The sequence below is a fragment of the Danio rerio genome, chromosome 4 (genome assembly GCF_049306965.1).
Source record: "Danio rerio strain Tuebingen ecotype United States chromosome 4, GRCz12tu, whole genome shotgun sequence".
Classification (NCBI taxonomy): Eukaryota; Metazoa; Chordata; class Actinopteri; order Cypriniformes; family Danionidae; genus Danio; species Danio rerio.
The window spans coordinates 61,420,099-61,439,443 of NC_133179.1; the positions used below are offsets into that span (position 1 = coordinate 61,420,099).

The window sequence follows — 19,345 nt, forward strand, 5'->3', positions numbered from 1 at the left end:
AGATCATATTTAGATTATATTGTGGACAATAATGTAAATAAACTAAACACACACAAACTCAATCTCTTGGTGTCTTTGTCTCCTGTCTGACAGTCACTAGAGCTGTAGTCAATCCACCTTTGAGTCCAAATGTTAACAAGGCCAAGACACTTCTTCAGTTTAGATAATAAGACTGTGATGAGACTTTTAAATGTTTTCAGGAAAACTGTAAACTGTACAAACATCAGAGCAGGTCAAAACCTCACCAGGACCCAAAACCCTACAGACTTCACAGGGTTCACTTTGTCTTCATCACTGTTATTTATTTATTTAGACAGGATTGCCAGAACATCTGACAAATTCTTAAATAAACCTTTAAAATAAACAAATGCAGATATAAACAACAAAATAATATGAACATATAAAATATGTCATCTAAATACTCTTTAAATACAGTCATACAGTTCTGTATATTAGAAGTATTTTACACATTTTTTGTATTTTACTCAGTAATGCTTTTGACTGCATTTGTCTACACACACAGAGACTTGTATAGATATGAATAAAATCACACCTATAAAAAATTGCCCATCTGCCAACACACTGAGTGGGGAAAGGAGCTTCTATATTTGTTTAACCACTATGTAACTCTCTTTTTGTAGTTGCTGTTGAGTGGAAGAGTATTTACCTCAGTATCTCCAGTTTACAGTGTTGACTCTTCAGTCCATCAGAGAGAAGCTTCACTCCTGAATCCTGCAGGTCATTGTTACTCAGGTCCAGCTCTCTCAGCACACAGTTTGAGGATTGTAGAGCTGAAGACAAACTCTCACAGCACTGAACAGTGAGATTACAGCTCTGTAGTCTGTGTAGAGGACAAACACAATATTGATGTTGAGTTTGATATGTTCGGCACTTTACAGTGTTGTGTGTGGAGCTGAACGAGCCCACCAATCACGGTGGGGTATATGGCTCTAGGGGGCGGGACATCAGCTGAACATAACGCAGGCAGAGAAACATTTTCCAATGAGTGAAAGTTACAGCAGAGTTGCCATGGAGTGTTTCCCTCTGTGATTGCTGGCTGCGTCCTTGCTATTGGGGACATGAGGACATTCGTCCCAGTGTGCTTCATTCACAACACTTCAAAAAAAGTTGTGTAAGTTGCTGCCCAGCGGGACATTATAAATATATAAATGTATATAAATCAGAGCTTAATTTGAGCAGGATCTGGCTGGATCCTGTTCCGAGAAATGTCAGATATTTGTATTAGAGCTGCAAAAGTGAATTGATTAAATCGATAAAAATCAATTACTCAAAGAGTTGCCAACAGATTTTATGATTGATTTGTTGTGTCGCACGACACGGAAACATTTGCGCATTAAAAAAAAAACCCTTAAGTCAGTGCAGAGCGGAGTGAACACGGTCTCTCTCACTCACTGATACAGAGTTCAGCGCTCATAGACAGAGATGAGGAAGAAGGGAGTTCAACAGCAGGTGTGTTGGCTGGTGCTGAGCCAGAGAAAGACGCGTCATATCATCACAATTATGCTGCGTTTTAACTGCCTAATGCTTATTTTATGTTTTAGATAAACATTTACATGAAAATACAAACAAGCACTAGTAAAACAAAACATTTAGAGCTTGTGAAACACAAGAAAGTCTTTTTGAAGTCCAACAATCCATTCAAATATAAATTGCTGATGTGTTTAATTCATATCAGGTACACATGGTGAAAGTAACTATAAAGTTGAATCTACTTTAAGTTCATCAGACACTCACTTGCATGTATTTAGAGAGTAACTGATGAATAAACTGCTGATGATGCTTCGTCATGGAAACATTAAGAGTGAATGTTCTAAAATAATGGTCACCTCAAAAAACTGACTCCTGGATCCAGAATATTTTAAACCCACCAGCAAAAGGGTTAATAACAGCAGAAAAGCAGCGGTTATTTCTAATTTCGAGAGGAGCACGTGATGTGATTGAGCACTGCTGGCTGCTCATCTGTAATCAGTAATATTCCAATCAGAGTGATTCTAGTTTACTATAAATGGATCGTTTTCTCCCTACTGCTCTATCTTCATTTTGGAAGAATGCTTTCCTCTACAAATGCTCCAGCATTTAACCTACGCTTCAGCATCATTTACATTTGACATGGAAAAAAAAAAAAACAACAGCAACTTCAGCCAGAACCCCGCTCTCCCCAAAACCTCAGCCGCTGCCTCGCCAGCAATCAAGCCTGAATTCCCGCCGGCACAACAGCTCTTCCATCTTCTGCTCCAACTGCCCCACACAATGCAATCCACAACTCCAACAAAACTCAAGACTCCAGCAATCCAAGCCATTGTAATGAAGCCGAACTCTCACTGCTCTCCTAGCGGTCCACTTTTGATAACGTACATGCTTTAAAGGGAAGCCTCGCTAGATAACTACACTCCAACAAAGACTAAACTTTTTATAAAGGTTTCGAAAGACGAGACCAGCGTGAATAGAATGATTTCAACAGAGAACTCACCTCTCAGCCTCCCGCCTGTCCACAGATCCATAACATTCTGACAGCTGAAGTAGTTCGATTGCAATGACCAGGCAATCTAATCCACAAACATTAGTCCACAACATATCCATTCGTTGATAAACAACCATGGAAGGGCGCAATGTTATCATCCAAACAAGCTGCTGGAGCGTGTGGAGCCAGTCCTTCAGGCATAAACACTAGCGATTTTGGTCAACAAAATGGCCGCCGACTTTTTGCACTCTGACTGATACTCCAAGGAGCCAATAGCTGAAAGGAGAAGTGTCACCAGCCAATGAGCTTTACAAACTTGAGTTGGTCCAGCCTTCTCTCTAGACAGTTTCATGAATGGACTGAGGGCAAAGACTTTGTGAATGAATCAGGTTAGATATGACTGAGATTTTTCAATCATGTTCAGATTCCAAACGTGATGTTACTTATCATAGATGCAGTAAAAGTCCATGATAAACATTACATTCACACAGTTCCTACTAAGTGGTTACATGGTTTTTCAATGATGTTGGCAGTTGACATATTTAAAATTTATAAATAATAATAATAACAATAAATAATAATAAAACTCTGCCACATCTGATCTGATAGCCATTGAACTAATGAAAAGAGTTTTACCCAGCTAGTGAAAAACATTCAACACCTCAAGCATTGAAGCTCTCATGTAACACACGAGAGAAAATGCAAAATCAGGCTTTTATACTTGAGGCATACGCCATTGAGATATTTATTTAAATGACAGGGGGCGGTCTAAAGAAAGAGACCGTAAAATCAGATGAATAAAAAGAGAATCATTAATATCATTGAACATGTTTTGGGGGCCTCTTTATTTGTTTGTTTTAACAAACTTATCTTTAAGGTTTTTCCAAACTTTTACAAAAACGTTTCTCCTTTCCCACTGCTTTTGCAACTTCAAGCTAAGAATTGTTGGTCATCTGGTTCTCCCTATGATCACACATGGACAGATCATAAAGATGTCAGCACAGACGTACCTGTTTCAGACAAAATCTCTTCAAACTGTTTTATATCCAACTCAACTCAAAAGCGGCACAATTGATCATCTGAGTCTTAAAAAATTTCATTAGCTCCGCTATGGCGTTATTTCACTGACAAATGTAGTGAGCGCAGTAGTGAGCGCAGTATTACAATTCAAGAGCGCATTCATGTAATAGGAGCGAGCGAATCTCTTTGCTCGTGCACCGATTTTCTCTGTTTGTGGACAAAACTGAGCAAGAAAAGCTTAAATTTTCTCCATCTTAAATATGCACTGCTCAGGACAAATTATCTTGCGCGCTCTCAGTACACTGTTCCTGCTTCTTTTCGAGCTTTTCGATATGATTTATATTAGTCCACTATTTATTACCAACAACCAAAATACTAAAATAGTCTTACATATTACATTTTTAATCTAATAAACCGTAACTTTTTTAGCTGTGTGTAATATGAAGAAATATTTTCAGTTTCTAACACTTAAAAACTCAGACAATAGTTTAATTTTAAAAACATTTATTAAACATCCAAAAGGTGCACCATACTGACCAAATAAAATAAACGTTTAAATATAACTAATGCAACCAGAAAAGTAAATGTGATAGAAAGGGAAAAAACTTGATAAGGTATTATAGCCTAATGCACTATTCACTCTTCAAATAAATTTCACAATCTATCCTATTTCATCATGGCAAATAAAGCAAAGTGAACTAGTGTCTGCTGTACAGTGTTTTGTAAAGTACAGTAAAGTACTTCAATTGATCTATTGTGGCAATACTATAGTTGCTATGGTAACACAACAAGTGTAATATAAACAAATTACCCAGTTTTTTAACAATATAGGGTATATTATACTACAATTCACCACACTTTACTGTAGTAAAACTACACTGTATTTCATTATATCAGTTCACTATTCTACTATTAATACTACAGTATGCTGAAGCATCTCTGGAGAGCAAAAGCACGAAAGGAGGAGGAAACACAAGACACAAAAATTGAGATTCCGCATTATCCGACAGAGCGAGAGCAGATCATTCGCACGTGAGCAGCCGTGTTTTGAGAGCTCGCGAGCAGTTTTGTCCACAAACAAAGGAAACCGGCGCGTGAGCAAAGAGATTCATCCTCTCTTAATACATGAATGAGTTCCCGACTTTTAAAACTGCTCTTACGACAGTGAGATATTGCCATACGCCGCCAGCTGAAATCATGACGCGGGCCCTCACATTGAACCTCCGCAAAAACAGCGATGATGTCACATTTGCCACGCGGACTGAGTCAATAACAGAAAGCTGATTGGCTATTGCAAGTTGACCTCATTTGTAGTTGCAATACCGCTAATTACAATTGGATTAGTGAAATAAAGAACTACAACACCCCGAAAGCCTAGCAACAACAACAAGAAGGAATTTAAATGAGCATTAGATGTAGCGCTACATGGACATCAGAAAAATAAGATTTAAGACTTTAAACTCCTTAAATATTAATTTTTAAATTTTAGACTTAAGGACTTTAAGACCCCGTGGAAACCCTGTTCCAGGACCACTGGCCAAGACACACCTCATATCCTCAGCTCTCCATCCATCTGCCACCCTGCAGGGAGACGAATGCCCACTTCTACAACCCTTGCACATCCTGACATCAAAGCTATTGTAACATGCATTAACAAAGGCACTTCCATTCACAGTTGACCATGCACTTATGAAGACACCTCGCATGAATATCAGCTAAAATGATTAATTATGTCTGCTGTACATGCACCATGTTGTAAAGATTTAATTTCTGATTCTCTCTTGTTTTCTCATTTTAGAGGTTATGATTGCCGACTCCAGAAACTGCCCTCATTCAACCCATCACACTCTACATCCATTCCTAATGCTTTCACACTCTTTGCAAACACATATTTCCACTCATACCTGTACAGCCCACACCCTTGATGCCATACCCACACTAGCCTTTTTGGCTTTTGAGATGTTGTGAACTAACATCAACATTTCAATCCCACATTCCACCCCATCATAGCTGATCCAACTTTGCAGGATGAAGAAACTCTGTCTTTCTTTATTGAGCAAACAGATCATTGACACAAGGGCATTCTATTTACATTTTTAACTTGTAAATTGTTTTAAATTCAAAATTGTAATATATGCATCAGTGTAAAACCAATGACTGGTGGAAAAACATTTTCTGTAATATTAAAACCACAAGGGACTCCACTTTTGCCATGGCCTTTTTTGCTGTTGGTGTTTGAACAAACTTATCCCTCAGGTTTTTCCAAACCTTTCCTCCTCTCCTACTGCTGTTGCAACTTCTAGCCAAGAATTATTGGTCATCTGGTTCTCCCTATGATCACGCATGGATGAATCATAAAGATGTCTGTATAGTCGACAGTTGTACCCGTTTCAGACAAAATCGTCGCCATGGAGTGCCGGTAAGGACACGGAGACTTGAACCCCATTTAAAGTTCTTTAATGTCCATCACACTTGAATAGGTACCGTCTTTTACATGGGAGTGTGTGTGTGTGGTTTCTCATCATTGACGCACACAAAACTAACTGGCATAAGGCGGAAAGCAAAGCATGTGACCTTTCTTTCTATCTGAACAGAATGAAACCAGTCAATAAACTCAATGTACCGCAGACCTAAGCTGCGTTTTGATTGGCTGATTGTGCTCGTGACATGTTAAGTCAGTGAAAATGTATGAATAGACATCCTGCGGCGCGATACACGCGAATGGCGTGGCGTGAATGGCACCCATTGCTTGAGTTTGAAAGTCTGAACTTCAGCGGACATTCGCGCCGCATAAACCCTCTGGGGTCGAAGACTGCGTATACGCGTTTTGACGTGTGGTGGCGTCAAACTGCTGAAATGAACTTAAATTAAACTTTCAGTTTTGATCGTACAAATGAGATCAATACATAAATTGAATCTGTTATGTGTCTACTTTTTGCTCACAACAACAACAACCGTGTGTGCTTTTGCAAAATAAGGAAAACAACAGAGTAGGCATTCTGTCTTTTCTCTCTCAGTGAACTGCTTTTAGAAATGCATCAGTAAAATGCGCTGAAACTCCACGAATACAAAACGAACACAAATGAGAAATGTATTTCTAGAAAGCTTAAAGTGTCTACTTTTAAACGCAGCTATGCATGTTGAAAACAAAGTCAGCAATACTTTATATTGCTTGATTAAGTAATCAGTATGAATTCAACGCTATGTCTATATTCTCAGTCTGATCTCATTAGTTTTAATGCAACCATGCCCACGAGGCATTGTTATTACAAGTGTCTGAATATGCGTGCAGACTGTGATCAGAAAAACACGTCACTAAAATGAAAGGAAACTCGGCAAATAGTCAACAAAGATGATGATTTCTGATATCTATATAAAGCTTAATGTCTACTTTTGCATTAACCAATTCAAGTTGAAAACAAATGATCTCTTTTTATGTAATCCGTGTAAAAGTAAGGACTGTACGGATTCTCCTATATCACCTCATTACAGCAGCGTGGTCCCACCTCTCAGTAACGCGCTTCATATGTACATTTCCAGATGTGAAAACAACAGAATTAAAGGACCAGTGGCAAAGAGAGCTAAAGTAGACAAGATGTGCTCCGAGTTTGCTCAGTAATGCGAGTAATGATGGTCTGTGTCATGACAACAAACTGTTAGAGGAAGATGTCGCCTTCAACTTCACAAAAATTTATAAAAACGATACAAAAGCGGACCAGGTTCAAATAATCCTGCGTCTGTGAGTCTCCGCTAATGTCAAGAAGAAGGCCAGGGGTTACAGTGAAATACTGCCTTTTTCCTGCGCCCCTCCTCATCATAGGATACCTGTCTGCAAGACTACATTTCTAAGTGTCCTTTGTAAGTTTATTCTTTAAATAATTACTGTGAATACCGAGTGAGAGGATGATCACTTGCGCCAAAAGCTGCTGAAAAAAGATTTCATTATCGCATATGGATTAATCATCATTCTTTAAAATAACATTGCTCTAATATCAGAATACCAAAACTAACTCAGAATCGTATTATTATTAATCAATCTTTGTATATCCTATTCCATATATTAATGATGTATTGTTTTTTTAACCAATTTAAGATGTTTGACAATGTTGAGATAATATGTTGCATTTTGGCATGATTTATGACTTATTTATAAACTATTTAAAGACATAAAGTTAAATAAAAAATATCCTGGGTTTGAAGAATATTGTGTTCCTGGACTTCACTGAGCTTAATAGTTTAATGTATAAAATTGTGAATGAACTTGACTGTTGATGTCGTAAATAATAATGTCAAATAACCAACATTTCTTAAAATGGAAATATCTCCTTTTGCAACTAAACTCTTCATTTACAAAATAAATAAATAAATAAATAAATCAGTAGATTTGCTATATGTAAGTTTAAAAGTTTGCAGAGTTTTATTCAGTGTACTGACTCTCACAAGTGTATCTCCAGTTATTTTGTGTGATTAATATATTTTAAATAAACATGCAAACAAAAAGTATATAAACTTTTCTCTGATTCCTTCTTGAAACTCTTCCCTCCTAGTCATATACCTGTCTGATGGATCATTATGCAGCTCATTATGCAGGTCTTTGTCTTCTCAGGTGTGACTCACTGCATAGTAATGATAGTTCACGCCTTCTCGCATAAACCAATTTCACTTAAAATGTGACTTAGAAATTTTAATTCATTATATTGTTTTCTGTGAGGAAGTGAACAAGATGATTCTCACATCATTTTGAAGCAAAAACACTAGACTACAAGATCCAGTTCTCAAAAGTCTTGTGCACAAATGTTCTCTGTGTGTTTCATGGCCTTGTTTCAGAGACTTCAAAATTTTAGTTTTTCACTAACCACGCATAAATGTTTCTTTCTCAAAAACACAAACACATACAAACATGCCGCTTAGGTATTATTGTAGCCTAACTTGTGCTGTTTACAGTGTTATCACACTTTATCCATTTATATGTTTTTAAGATACTGAAAACAACACAAATGTCAGTGCATGTCCAAACTTCTGCAGAGCCCCAAAACCCCCTTAGACCCCAGAGGGTTAACCAATCAGAAGCTTCCTCTTGTGGGGGCGTGATTGTGACCTACTCCTCATGTTGGGAGTCCTGGGGGAAATCTTCCAGCCGACACTAAGAAAAAGTTCATCAAACTGGGCTCGGCTCAGTCAGTTTATGAGCTCACAGAGCTGGATACACCTCTGAAAGTACCTAGTGGACTCAGATACGGCCCTAAACGTATCAATGCTGTTTTTCAGCCTTAATAAAACACATAAACACAAAGGGCTTTTACAACAACAAATCCAGACTCTGGGAAGATGGTCATCCGATGCCTTCAAAACATACATACGTCTTAGCCAAAGGCACCTCAAAGAAGCCCAGATGACTCTCGCCAGCCATCAACCCACATCTACTCAAGGGAGAGGGCATGACCCAGCCACATTCCCTGCTCTTTTTCCTTACTTCTAGACTTTGTTTCTCCACCAGTCAAGTAGTTAATTGCAATTGCATCCAAGCCCCATCGTCATCCCTCGCCACCCTTGGCTGTTTCCGCAGGAGTCTTCACGGCCCCCTCCCATCTATGGACTTTTGTTTATATGTTTATATAGAGCGCTGTCATATATACACACACACACACATGTATATACTCTCATATATATATATATATATATATATATATATATATATATATATATATATATAGAGCCCTGCCACTTCCCAGATCTATCTCCATCAGGAGTGTTCCTTGAGCATATTTTTGACTTTTAATGAGTAATTAATGAAATGAAATATTAAATAATAATCAATTATTCACAGTATTTTAAAGTGCCGTCAATATCAATATCGTGTATGTTCATTAAAATGATGTATTGTATTATTTAATATCAGCTAATGTCTATTTCTTAGACGAAAGAAATAAGGACTTACAAGGCTCTTTTAGAGGTTTTGATGACTGCTGAAAGTCTGATGAGACACTCGTCTGATCTCTGGAATTTGTGAAGCTCAAACTCTTCCAGCTCCTCCTCTGAGGTCAACAACACAAAGACCAGAGCAGACCACTGGGCAGGTGAAAGGCGAGCAGATGACAGACGTCCACTACTGAGGTGAGACTGAATCTCTTTCAGCAGAGTTTGGTCGTTCAGTTCATTCAGACAGTAGAACAGATTGATGGATCTCTCTGGAGACAAATTCCCTTTAAGTTTCTGCTTGATGTAGGCAATTATTTTTTTTTTGCTCTGGTCTCTGTCATCCTGCTGTGTCAACAGGCCTCGTAAGAGTTGTCGATTGGACTGGAGTGACAGACCGAGAAGGAAGCGAAGGTAAAGGTCCAGATGTCCATTCTCACTTTCCAGAGCCTTGTCTACTGCTGTCTTCAGGAAATCGGTCACGCCTTTATTTTTGCCTATCTGTAAAAACAATCCATGCTTCTTGTCTCTGTCTAGAATCAGATGTTGATAAAGGGCTGCAATGAACTCCTGAATGCTCAAGTGAAGAAAGCAGTACATGGTACCAAGAATGATTCCCGTCTCCTCCTTAAAGATCTGGGTACACATGCCTGAGTACACCGATGCCTTATAGACGTCAATGCCACAGTCTTTCAGATCGCTCTCATAGAAGATCACATTGTTTCTTTCCAGCTGCTGGAAGGCCAGTTTCCCCAGTGAAAGGATGAGCTTTGGATCCCAGGAGACATCTGCTGTGTTTTCTCCATCATACTTTTTTCTGCTCTGCTGGATCTGAAAGCGGAGAAAGTGTGTGTACATCTGTGTCAGAGTCTTGGAAGATTCCTGCAGTGTTTCAGCATGAGCCCTGTGTTTCAGTTTCAGTATGTTCTGGAGAACAGTGGCTGAAATCCAGCAGAAGACTGGGATGTGGCACATAATAAAGAGACTCTTTGACTGTTTAATGTGATCAATGATTTCTCTGGCCTGATTCTGATCTGTGAGTCTCTTTCTGAAGTACTCCTCCTTTTGGGCATCATTGAATCCTCGTATCTCTGTCAGCCGGTCGATACAGTCAGCAGGAATCTTACTGGCAGCTGCTGGTCTGCTGGTGATCCAGATGAGAGCAGAAGGAAGCAGATTTCCCTTGATGAGGTTCGTCAGGAGAACATCCAGAGAGACTGCTGAAGATACATCATGACACGTCTCATTACCAGCAAAGTTCAGAGGAAGACGACATTCATCCAATCCATCAAGGATGAACAGGACTTTGAATCGTGTGCTTCTTGTAAGGTTCAGTCCTTTAGTCTCAGGGAAAAACTGAGTTATGAGGTCTTTTAAACTTTGTCTTTCTTTCTCCTTTAAGTTCATCTCTCTGAATGGAAGAGGAAATATGAAGCTGATGTCTTGATTTTCTTTCCCTTCAGCCCAATCCAGAACAAACTTTTGCACAGAGACTGATTTCCCGATGCCAGCAACTCCTTTTGTCAGGACAGTTCTGATCCGCTCATCTTGTTCAGCTGCTTCAAACAAATGTTTGCATTCAACCTGTATCTCTAGTGACTGATGACGTCTGGAAGCAGCTTCAATCTGTCTGATCTCATGTTCAGTGTTGACCTGTTCACTCGCACCCTGAGTGATATAGAGATCTGTGTAGATGTTATTCAGAAGTGTGGAGTCTCCTTGCTGAGCAATTCCTTCAAACACACGTTGATATTTCTTCTTCAGGCTACATTTAAGCTGATTAATGTAGAGCAGCTCATCTAAACACAGGAGCAAAGAAGCAGAAAGATTTAGTCTTGACTTTTCCAGCTATATTAGTAAGTGTCAGTTTGACAGATGGTCATGAGTCTCTTACCCTGGAGAGTATCAGCAGCTTGATCTTGCTTTATCTCTCTCAGGAAGAAGAGTGTGAGATCAAGAGCTGCTTCTGTCATAATGCTTCTGTTCTCATTAAACTCCTTTACAAACTCTTGTCTGTTTTCTTCTTGTAAGATTTTCTTAAATTTCTCCAGTTGATTCTTCAGAAATCTGATCATTTTACTCTCAAGATTCTATGAGTGAAGAAAAGAGAAGAACAACATTTAACCAAAACACTCCATGGCATACAGCTGTTCATGCACAAACAACTGAACAATTGCAAATACATTATTCAACATTATACTACAGGACTGTGCTTTATAGGGTGTGCAGTTGTTTTCAGATGGAGTAGATTCAGACAGGCATTGAGCACATTTATGAATGCTGAATGATTTTCATTATTTCACAGCTACAGAATGACTACACGTGTGAAGTCTGTCTAATCTTTGTATTGATGACTAGTCTAGATTTGGACTACTGTTAGATTTTCACCAAAAGCACAAGCTCAGCCTTTAGTCAAGCCATAATCATTTGTACATCTATTAAACCAAAATGACTTGGTGGGATATGCAGAATAATTGACTAATCTGTTCATTTATTAGAAAATAATACACACAGAGGTGTAACGGAGACTCCACGAGTATCACAGTCGTGCATTATTTTATAAGAATTCAATGAACTGAAGTCAATTATTCCTTAATAAATGAATTGCTCGACATTTGAATTAAGCAGTATATTTTTAAATAACTATTTTTATTTTATTTGTTTATAGTTAATGAGTTTATCCCACCTGAAAGATTGACTGGAGATTGTCTGTGAAGCTCTTGTGTCTCCTGTGAGTCTCGTCTCCTGAATCTGCTGACTCATATTCAACACTGTTAACAGATAAAACTACTGTAATTACACATTTACAGGCAAACACATACAGATATATCTTACAAACACTGAAAATAATACATGTAGTGCTCATAATGAGACAGTGGACAGATTTGTTTTTGAGTTTTCAGTTATATTAAGCTGAGAAATTACAGTCAATTGTCTCTGTCATTACAAAGCCCTGTCAACCACAAAGTCATTATTAGAAAGTAGCTTTGAAAGTTTGATTTACAGTTCATTATTACACACACTTTTAGCTACAAAACAACACAGCTACATTTACCTTCAAAAGATTCACCTTTATTTAGATATATTTACACAACAGTTTAGTTATAAACTTCTTCAAAACATCTTTCATGCTCCACAAATGAAATAATCGACAGAAATCTGATATTAATATTGACTGAAAGATCTTCTGAATAAGACGCCAGGTGTCTGTAAATGTCTTAAAGAATCACCAAAGTCATTTGATTAATTTAAACAACTGATTTATTCAGGAATGACTCTCTCTACTGAATTGATGCTTTACACAAAACACTCCATGTGTGAGCAATAATGTAAAACACACAATACCTTTGGGCAGATGATGGTGATTCCCCACTGAACTGTGGTGGATTCCCTTTAGACCAGTCACTCTTCAGAGACACAGAGCTGGACACACATGATCCTGATCTCACACTGAACACACAAACACACCAGAGGAATAAACTGCAGGACAAACTTCAGTCTCCTTTACAAGAGTTTATCAGACAAATATGAGTCTGTGCAGTTTAATTCAGCACAAACTAACAGTTGACTGAAGATCTGTCTGTCGTCATGTTGAAATAATGGTGTAAAAACAGAGTCAATACCTGTGTTTCTCTGAGAGAGAGTCCTTTACTCGCTCCTCTGCCATACTGCAGCTAGAACACCAATGCAGACATTAGCAGAGCTTTCAGGAAACAATCACACACACACACACACACACGTATATATATATATATATATATATATATATATATATATATATATATATATATATATATATATATATATATATATATATAAAGTCCTTAACATGAATGCAGTTGGTTTAACCCTGATCTGACATCTCAGCTGTTTCACATTTGATTTAAGGTAAATGCATGTTATATAGAGTTTATCAAGAGAAGTTCAGGTTCAGCCAATTGTTGATTTAGTGAGTATTAAAATGTCTCTCTACTAAAGAGGCTCTTTGGTTAATGAGTTACTCTGACAGTAAAGGGTTAAATGCAGTGTTGTTTAAGGATCGTCAGCTTGTTGTTTTCAGCAGCTTTTCTTCCTGTTCAACTGGAAGGTCTGCTTTAACTTTACTTTTGATTTGGTGACTCTGAATGTTTAGAGTTATATTTAATGCTGAATTATTGGACACTATTGAGTCAGTCTGATATAGAAGAGCACAAACACTTTAAAGGGATTAAAAATAAAGCTTTTAGACACAGTGTTTAAATGAGCGTGTTTGACTCAGTGTTTAATCTGTGTTTGAGGATTTGATCTTCAGGATCAGACATTTAAATCACACTCACACATATAAACCCTTGATCATCTCCACAAATCAGCGTAATGTAGAAGTGTTAAACTCACATGCAGAAGTACAGACGCTCTTGTGCAGCAGGAACACAATCTGAGCTCTTTCACTCTTTCACTTCACTAAAACACACCTGTGTGATCTACAGGTAGATCCTGAAATATTATTGGCTCCACAGAGTGACACTGACATGAATATTCATGAGATTCTCCTGACTGTGGGCGTGTCCTGAAGACAACATACAAACCACTGGAGCTGAAGATATCTCTGCAGATTCTCTGAGCACGAGTGTGTTGATGGAAGATTTAGAAAAGGTATTTAAGATGAAATCTGAGAGGTCTCTGAAGAATATTTACAGTAATGTTGAACCTATAAAATAAGATTAGAGAATCATATATAGGAGGAGTAAAGGTGGCAGCGTGAGAGGTCGGAAAGTTTTCTGCTCCATGCATTTATTAGTATTAAATGACTTATTTGCACTTATTGAGTGAAGTGACTTAAAAATCCCATTTTCGATCCTTAAATCGTAGTAGACAACATGCCGAGAAATAATTCTAAAAAAGCAGCTGATATTACCGAGGATGTGAGCAACACGCAGAGTGGTGACGGCGCCATGTCGGACCAGGGAGATAGCAGAGAACTCCTCGGCGGTATTAGATCTGAGGTAGCCGCGCTCAGAGTGGAAATCCTCACTGAGCTTAAATCATCCATCTCCGCGGTAAAAACATCACTATTAGAGCAAGAACAGAAACTGAAGGATTTGGAAGAAACACTTTCCGATGTTGACGGCAGTGTTACTGCTATGGAATCTACGTGTTCAGTGCTGTCGAAAAAAAATGAAAAATTGAAGGCCAAACTTGATCACTTGGAGAACAGATCCAGGAGGAACAACATCCGTGTGATTGGCTTTCCTGAAGCCACCGAGGGGACACATCCGTCTGCATTTATTGAAACTATGTTACTCGAGGTTTTCGGAGAGCAAAACTTTACCAGAAAACCAGAGGTGGATAGAGCCCATCGTTCTCTAGCACCCCCGCCGAAACCTAATCAAGCCCACAGGCCCTTCATCGTGCGAATGCATCACTACCAATCGAGGGAATTAATTCCTCGTTTGGCCAGGGAAAAGGGACATGTGTTGTACAAAAGAACACGCATTCACTTTTACCCCGATGTCAGCGCTGAGGTAGCAAAACGAAGAGCGCCGTTTAACTCGGTCAAGATTCAACTCAGAGGCGCAGGCATTAAATTTGGCTTGCTCTTCCCTGCACGGCTACGAATAAATCACAACGCAACGAGACATTTCTTTGACTGTCCGCAGCAGGCTATGGGATTTGTTAAAGGAATTCTTCCCCCGTCACCAAATGAGGCACATCGTGGTAGGAAATGGGTATTTATTTATTTTTACTCAACCAGTCTCAGCGGAGAGTTAAATATACCTAATCGTTCCAGAGGATGGAGAGCTGGAAAGACTAACTGTAAGTTAATTTAAATGTAGGCTTATTCTGTCACACACTCTGTATAAGTTCAAGTTCAAATGTCCCTTGTTTCTGTTATTTGTAAAAAAAAATTGTCCTATTGGAGCAGAAACACAAGCTGGTGAGTTATGGTTGTTTGTATTCCAGCAGACAGGTTTTGTTCAATGCTGGTTGTGACATGGGTGGGGGGAGGGGGTGTGGTTACACGGTGTTTCTCTCTTTTATTTGTACCTTGCACTGATCACATCATGAAAGGAGTTAAAATGTTTGTGTTGTTCACCATAAACTGGGTAATTTGTCATTTATCTACAACTACTTTTTGGTATCATATCTAGGTTTAATCAATGTGATGTTAATTTCATAACATGGAACGTGAGAGGCAGAAACAAGGTTTTAAAAAGAGGGAAAGTTTTTTTCTCACTTACGGCAATTAAAAGGTGACATTATTTTTCTGCAAGAGACTCATATTCTAAACTCAGACATAATTAAACTTAGGCGGAGCTGGGGGGGCAAGTATTTCATTCAAAATTCAATGCAAAGGGCAGAGGTACGGCTATTCTCATCAGGAAAAATATTAATTTCACCAGTGAAAAGGCTATCAGTGACCCTCATGGTCATTATGTGATTGTTGTAGGTTGTCTGCTACACTCAAAAAAATGAATTATGGCTTTAGTTGATCCAAAGAATGTAACTATGTTTAAATTAAACAATTCGCTTATGTTTGTGTATTAAAAATAAAAGTGTTGTGTTGGAAAAAATTAGAAAAAGTAAGTTTTCACATTTAAACAGCTCGCTTAATTAACATGAATGAAAGGGAGTTGTGTTGCTTCTGTAGTACTGCATTTTGGTCAATAGGTGGAGTAATATCTGCACATGCGCAGTTTCAAAACAACACAGGAAGTAAGAAGATTCAAACCACAACGATCACTCTCAGTTCAGCGCCATATTATGGGAATCAAAAGATGAAGATTACAGTACAAATTGAGAACGTGCACAAAGCTTTCCCCAATGTGGACACACAGGTGAGATTTTTTTTACTTTTTATGTATTTATACTGAGGCTGTGACAACATTTTAATCATAAATGTACTCTCTTGTAATACTATGTTGTGTTTGTGTATAGTATTGCTATGAAATTGCCATGTTCCCTGTGTCTTTTCCACATTATAGACAGATAAATGTATAGATTGTTTTGCATTCCTGTGAAATTTTATACTTGGTATATATTAACTCCCCCAAAATAAAGTTGCAAACGTTGGTAGTAAAGAATAGTCATGTTAGAATAGTCTAAGCTTTTCACTCATCATAGCACACGTGCTGCTGATAATGTGACAATAAAAGTGATTTGATTTTTTATTTGATTTGATGGTCTTTATTTTAAATGAGTATCAAGCAGTTTGTCGAGTTTGAATGCTAGTTTTGATAACTTACCTAATATTAATTAAAATGTGGTGTTAGCACAGTGTTATTTATTATTTAATTGTATTATTCAAGCCTGTTAACTTAAAAAAAACCCAGCAAAAATGCATTTGTGACACTTAAAAAGGATGACATCTAGTATGATGACATATTTAATGTAAGCTTATTTGTTTGGTCATCTAACACGTTTTAATTTGCTATTTATATTATTATATATTATTTTTTTACATTTTTGCTCACTCACATCTATTTTCTCCCTCACAGGTTTACAGCTCAACCTCTAAAGTCCCATATCTGGCTGAGGAGACTGTGGATCATCCAGGTACTATGCCTTTAGATGCCTATACACACATTAAAATGATGTACAGTAAAAATTACTAGTAATTTTAACTACTAATTGTTTAGTAAATTACTAATTGTCATTTCATGTCATTTAGAACATCACCAGTGGAAAAAAAGGTGTGAATGCATCCTCAAAGCCCCTAAGTGAGGGAGTACATGGTAAGTTATTTTATTTTATTTTTTTAAACATTTTGTATTTTCCTCTTAAACCAATTCCTCCTTTCACCTTTGATCTGTTGGTAATAGTTTTATTTTTTTACCTGACTTTTTTAGGATGCTGGGCATGATGAAGCGCAAACCTTGATGTGCAACACCACCTTATGAATCTACAGTAGTTACATTAACATTTAGCAGACTCTTTTGTCTAAAGTGACTTACAATTGAGGACACATTCAGCAAATCAACAAGAAGAGGCAATACATCCAAGATGTGCTAATTATAAAAATAAAATTAAGAATTAAGAATGCTTCTACATGTGGTTTGTCAAGCCCACACACCTGTGTGAAGCAGACTTCATGCACAATGTTTTGTTTTATAGATATAGGGAGTGGTTATAAGAAAGTGTCTGGTGCAAATGTGCATAAATGATGCAAGTGTCAGAGAGATGAATGTGTGTAGCTATTGCATGTTCTGTGATGGTTGGTCTAATTTATAGTGTAGTGCTGATCGTGTTACTTTGCTTTAAAATGTTAATCTTTCTTTGAACAACTGAAGTGTTATCTACTTTTTCAGTGTAAAGAAGGTACAGTATAGTTTACAAAAGAAGACTTGATTTTTCTAAGTATATTTTTGATAAATCATTTGAAGGCAGAATATTATTTTTGGATGTTTTTGTAATATATGAAAAGTATTATTTTAAAAAGTGTATTTTATGATGTTTTTGTAAGCATATTTTTGTTAATCATTTATTGTTTTCAATTTGCTTCATACTTGTATTACTATTATTTTAATAGTATTAATATTTTAACTTATTGTAAAACTTATTGTATAAGTGAAGATACAGATAAAGACAGTATTTGGATTTTGATAATCATTTTATTGCTGGAAAATGTGTAAAACTGTAAAAATGCTATTGAATAAACTCAATGAAACGGAAACTGTTTTTTTATTTGGTTAAACATAACAATATCAATTTTAGAATAATTGAACTTAAATAACTACATTGATTAAAGCTAAATTATAAATGTTACGTTGATTGAACTAAACAACATTACATTACCTTTATGTAACTAACTTAAGTTCACTAAAATTAATATTCTTTCTTAAAGGTAACTTAACTCGGTTACGTGGAACCAGTGGACAAAAAAAAGTTAATTAACGCCAACATATCATTTTTTTGAGTGTAGACAAGCAAGTGATTCTTGTTAATATTTAAGCCCTGAACTTTGACGATAGCAATTTTTTCAATAAAGTGTTCAATTCTATTCCAATAGCTGATGGTTATGAATTAATTATAGGTGGGGATTTCAACTGCGTCTTGGACACATTCTTGGATAGATCCTCTTCTTAAATTATACAGCCTTCCAAAGCAGCTATAAATATCAAGAATCTTTGTAATCAATTTGGACTATTAGATCCCTGGAGATTTATTCCCCTTCCTCCAAAACATTTTCCTTTTTTTCTCCGATACATCACTCGTACAGCCGCATTGACTTTTTTTAGTGGATAAGAGTCTCTTTCCCCTGGTTTCATCTAGTATGTATTGAAGAAGATTTCTATTCTCTCAGTGTGAAGTATTTTCTGAGTGTAAAGCAGTTAATTTTCTCTTCTCAAAATGTATGTAGTGTTTGCAGCAAACATGCCAGCATGTGTTAAAAATACTGTGTTAAGATGAGTATGCCTGCACAGGAGCAACACTAGGAGAAAGCCATGCTGAAGAATGACTGTGTAGAATAACTGAATATGTAAAGCACTGGTTATATATGTTAAATACTTGTATGAAGCTATATGTGTCAGAAGCTATAGTGAGTAACATGTTATCAAGTGATTATGCTATCATGACAGTGTATGTAAACACTTAGTCCTTTTGCATAAGTTGCATCTATGGAGAGAGAACTTTGGTTTCAAAACAGTTGCTGACAGGACATAGACCTGTGACATCTCACTGACCATAGCAAGCAGGCTGGGAGCTAAGAATAACAGGGCCAAAAAAAACTATCCTAAAATGGTTAAAAGTTAAAACAAGACACCTAGGGGTGTGGAAAATAACCTGTATAAAGATTGTTGAAAACACAGAGACTTTAGAAGGAGCAGAGAAAGAGAGAACCAAAGATAGGAATTGTCCAGGAGAGACTTCAGAATGCTCTGGGGTCTTCTCTGCTCTGCTCTTTCTCGGCTTTATTATGGAAAATAAAGTCTATTTTCTGATATTCAA

The 19,345-nt window shown here is 37.3% G+C and overlaps 2 protein-coding genes and 2 long non-coding RNA genes across 6 annotated transcripts in view; 2 read left to right on the plus strand and 2 right to left on the minus strand.

Annotated features, from left to right (window-relative positions):
* LOC141381913 (uncharacterized) overlaps nucleotides 1-19,345 on the minus strand; it is a 560,761-nt gene that overhangs the window by 72,375 nt on the left and 469,041 nt on the right. The gene's annotated exons all lie outside the window — the stretch shown is intronic.
* LOC137489658 (NLR family CARD domain-containing protein 3-like) overlaps nucleotides 1-19,345 on the plus strand; it is a 113,748-nt gene that overhangs the window by 57,710 nt on the left and 36,693 nt on the right. The gene's annotated exons all lie outside the window — the stretch shown is intronic.
* The window catches only part of si:ch211-203c5.3, a 31,003-nt gene that overhangs the window by 4,324 nt on the left and 7,334 nt on the right, over nucleotides 1-19,345 (minus strand). The window contains exons 1-7 of one of the 3 annotated variants that reach the window (XM_021475737.3): nucleotides 13,793-13,873; nucleotides 13,042-13,092; nucleotides 12,764-12,868; nucleotides 12,105-12,189; nucleotides 11,313-11,508; nucleotides 9,441-11,217; nucleotides 668-841 (exon numbers count right to left, since the gene is read on the minus strand). In XM_021475737.3, coding sequence (XP_021331412.2) covers nucleotides 668-841; nucleotides 9,441-11,217; nucleotides 11,313-11,508; nucleotides 12,105-12,189; nucleotides 12,764-12,868; nucleotides 13,042-13,085 — 2,381 coding nt within the window. In that variant the 5' untranslated portion in view covers nucleotides 13,086-13,092; nucleotides 13,793-13,873. Of the gene's footprint in view, nucleotides 1-667; nucleotides 842-9,440; nucleotides 11,218-11,312; nucleotides 11,509-12,104; nucleotides 12,190-12,741; nucleotides 12,869-13,041; nucleotides 13,093-13,792; nucleotides 13,874-19,345 lie in introns of those variants that run through there. The other 2 variants (XM_073948264.1, XM_073948266.1) reach the window with 2 other exon arrangements.
* On the plus strand, nucleotides 16,152-18,068 carry LOC137491056 (uncharacterized). Its single transcript, XR_012402715.1, has 4 exons — nucleotides 16,152-16,233; nucleotides 16,894-16,951; nucleotides 17,067-17,130; nucleotides 17,245-18,068. It is a non-coding gene; the product is annotated as an uncharacterized lncRNA (long non-coding RNA).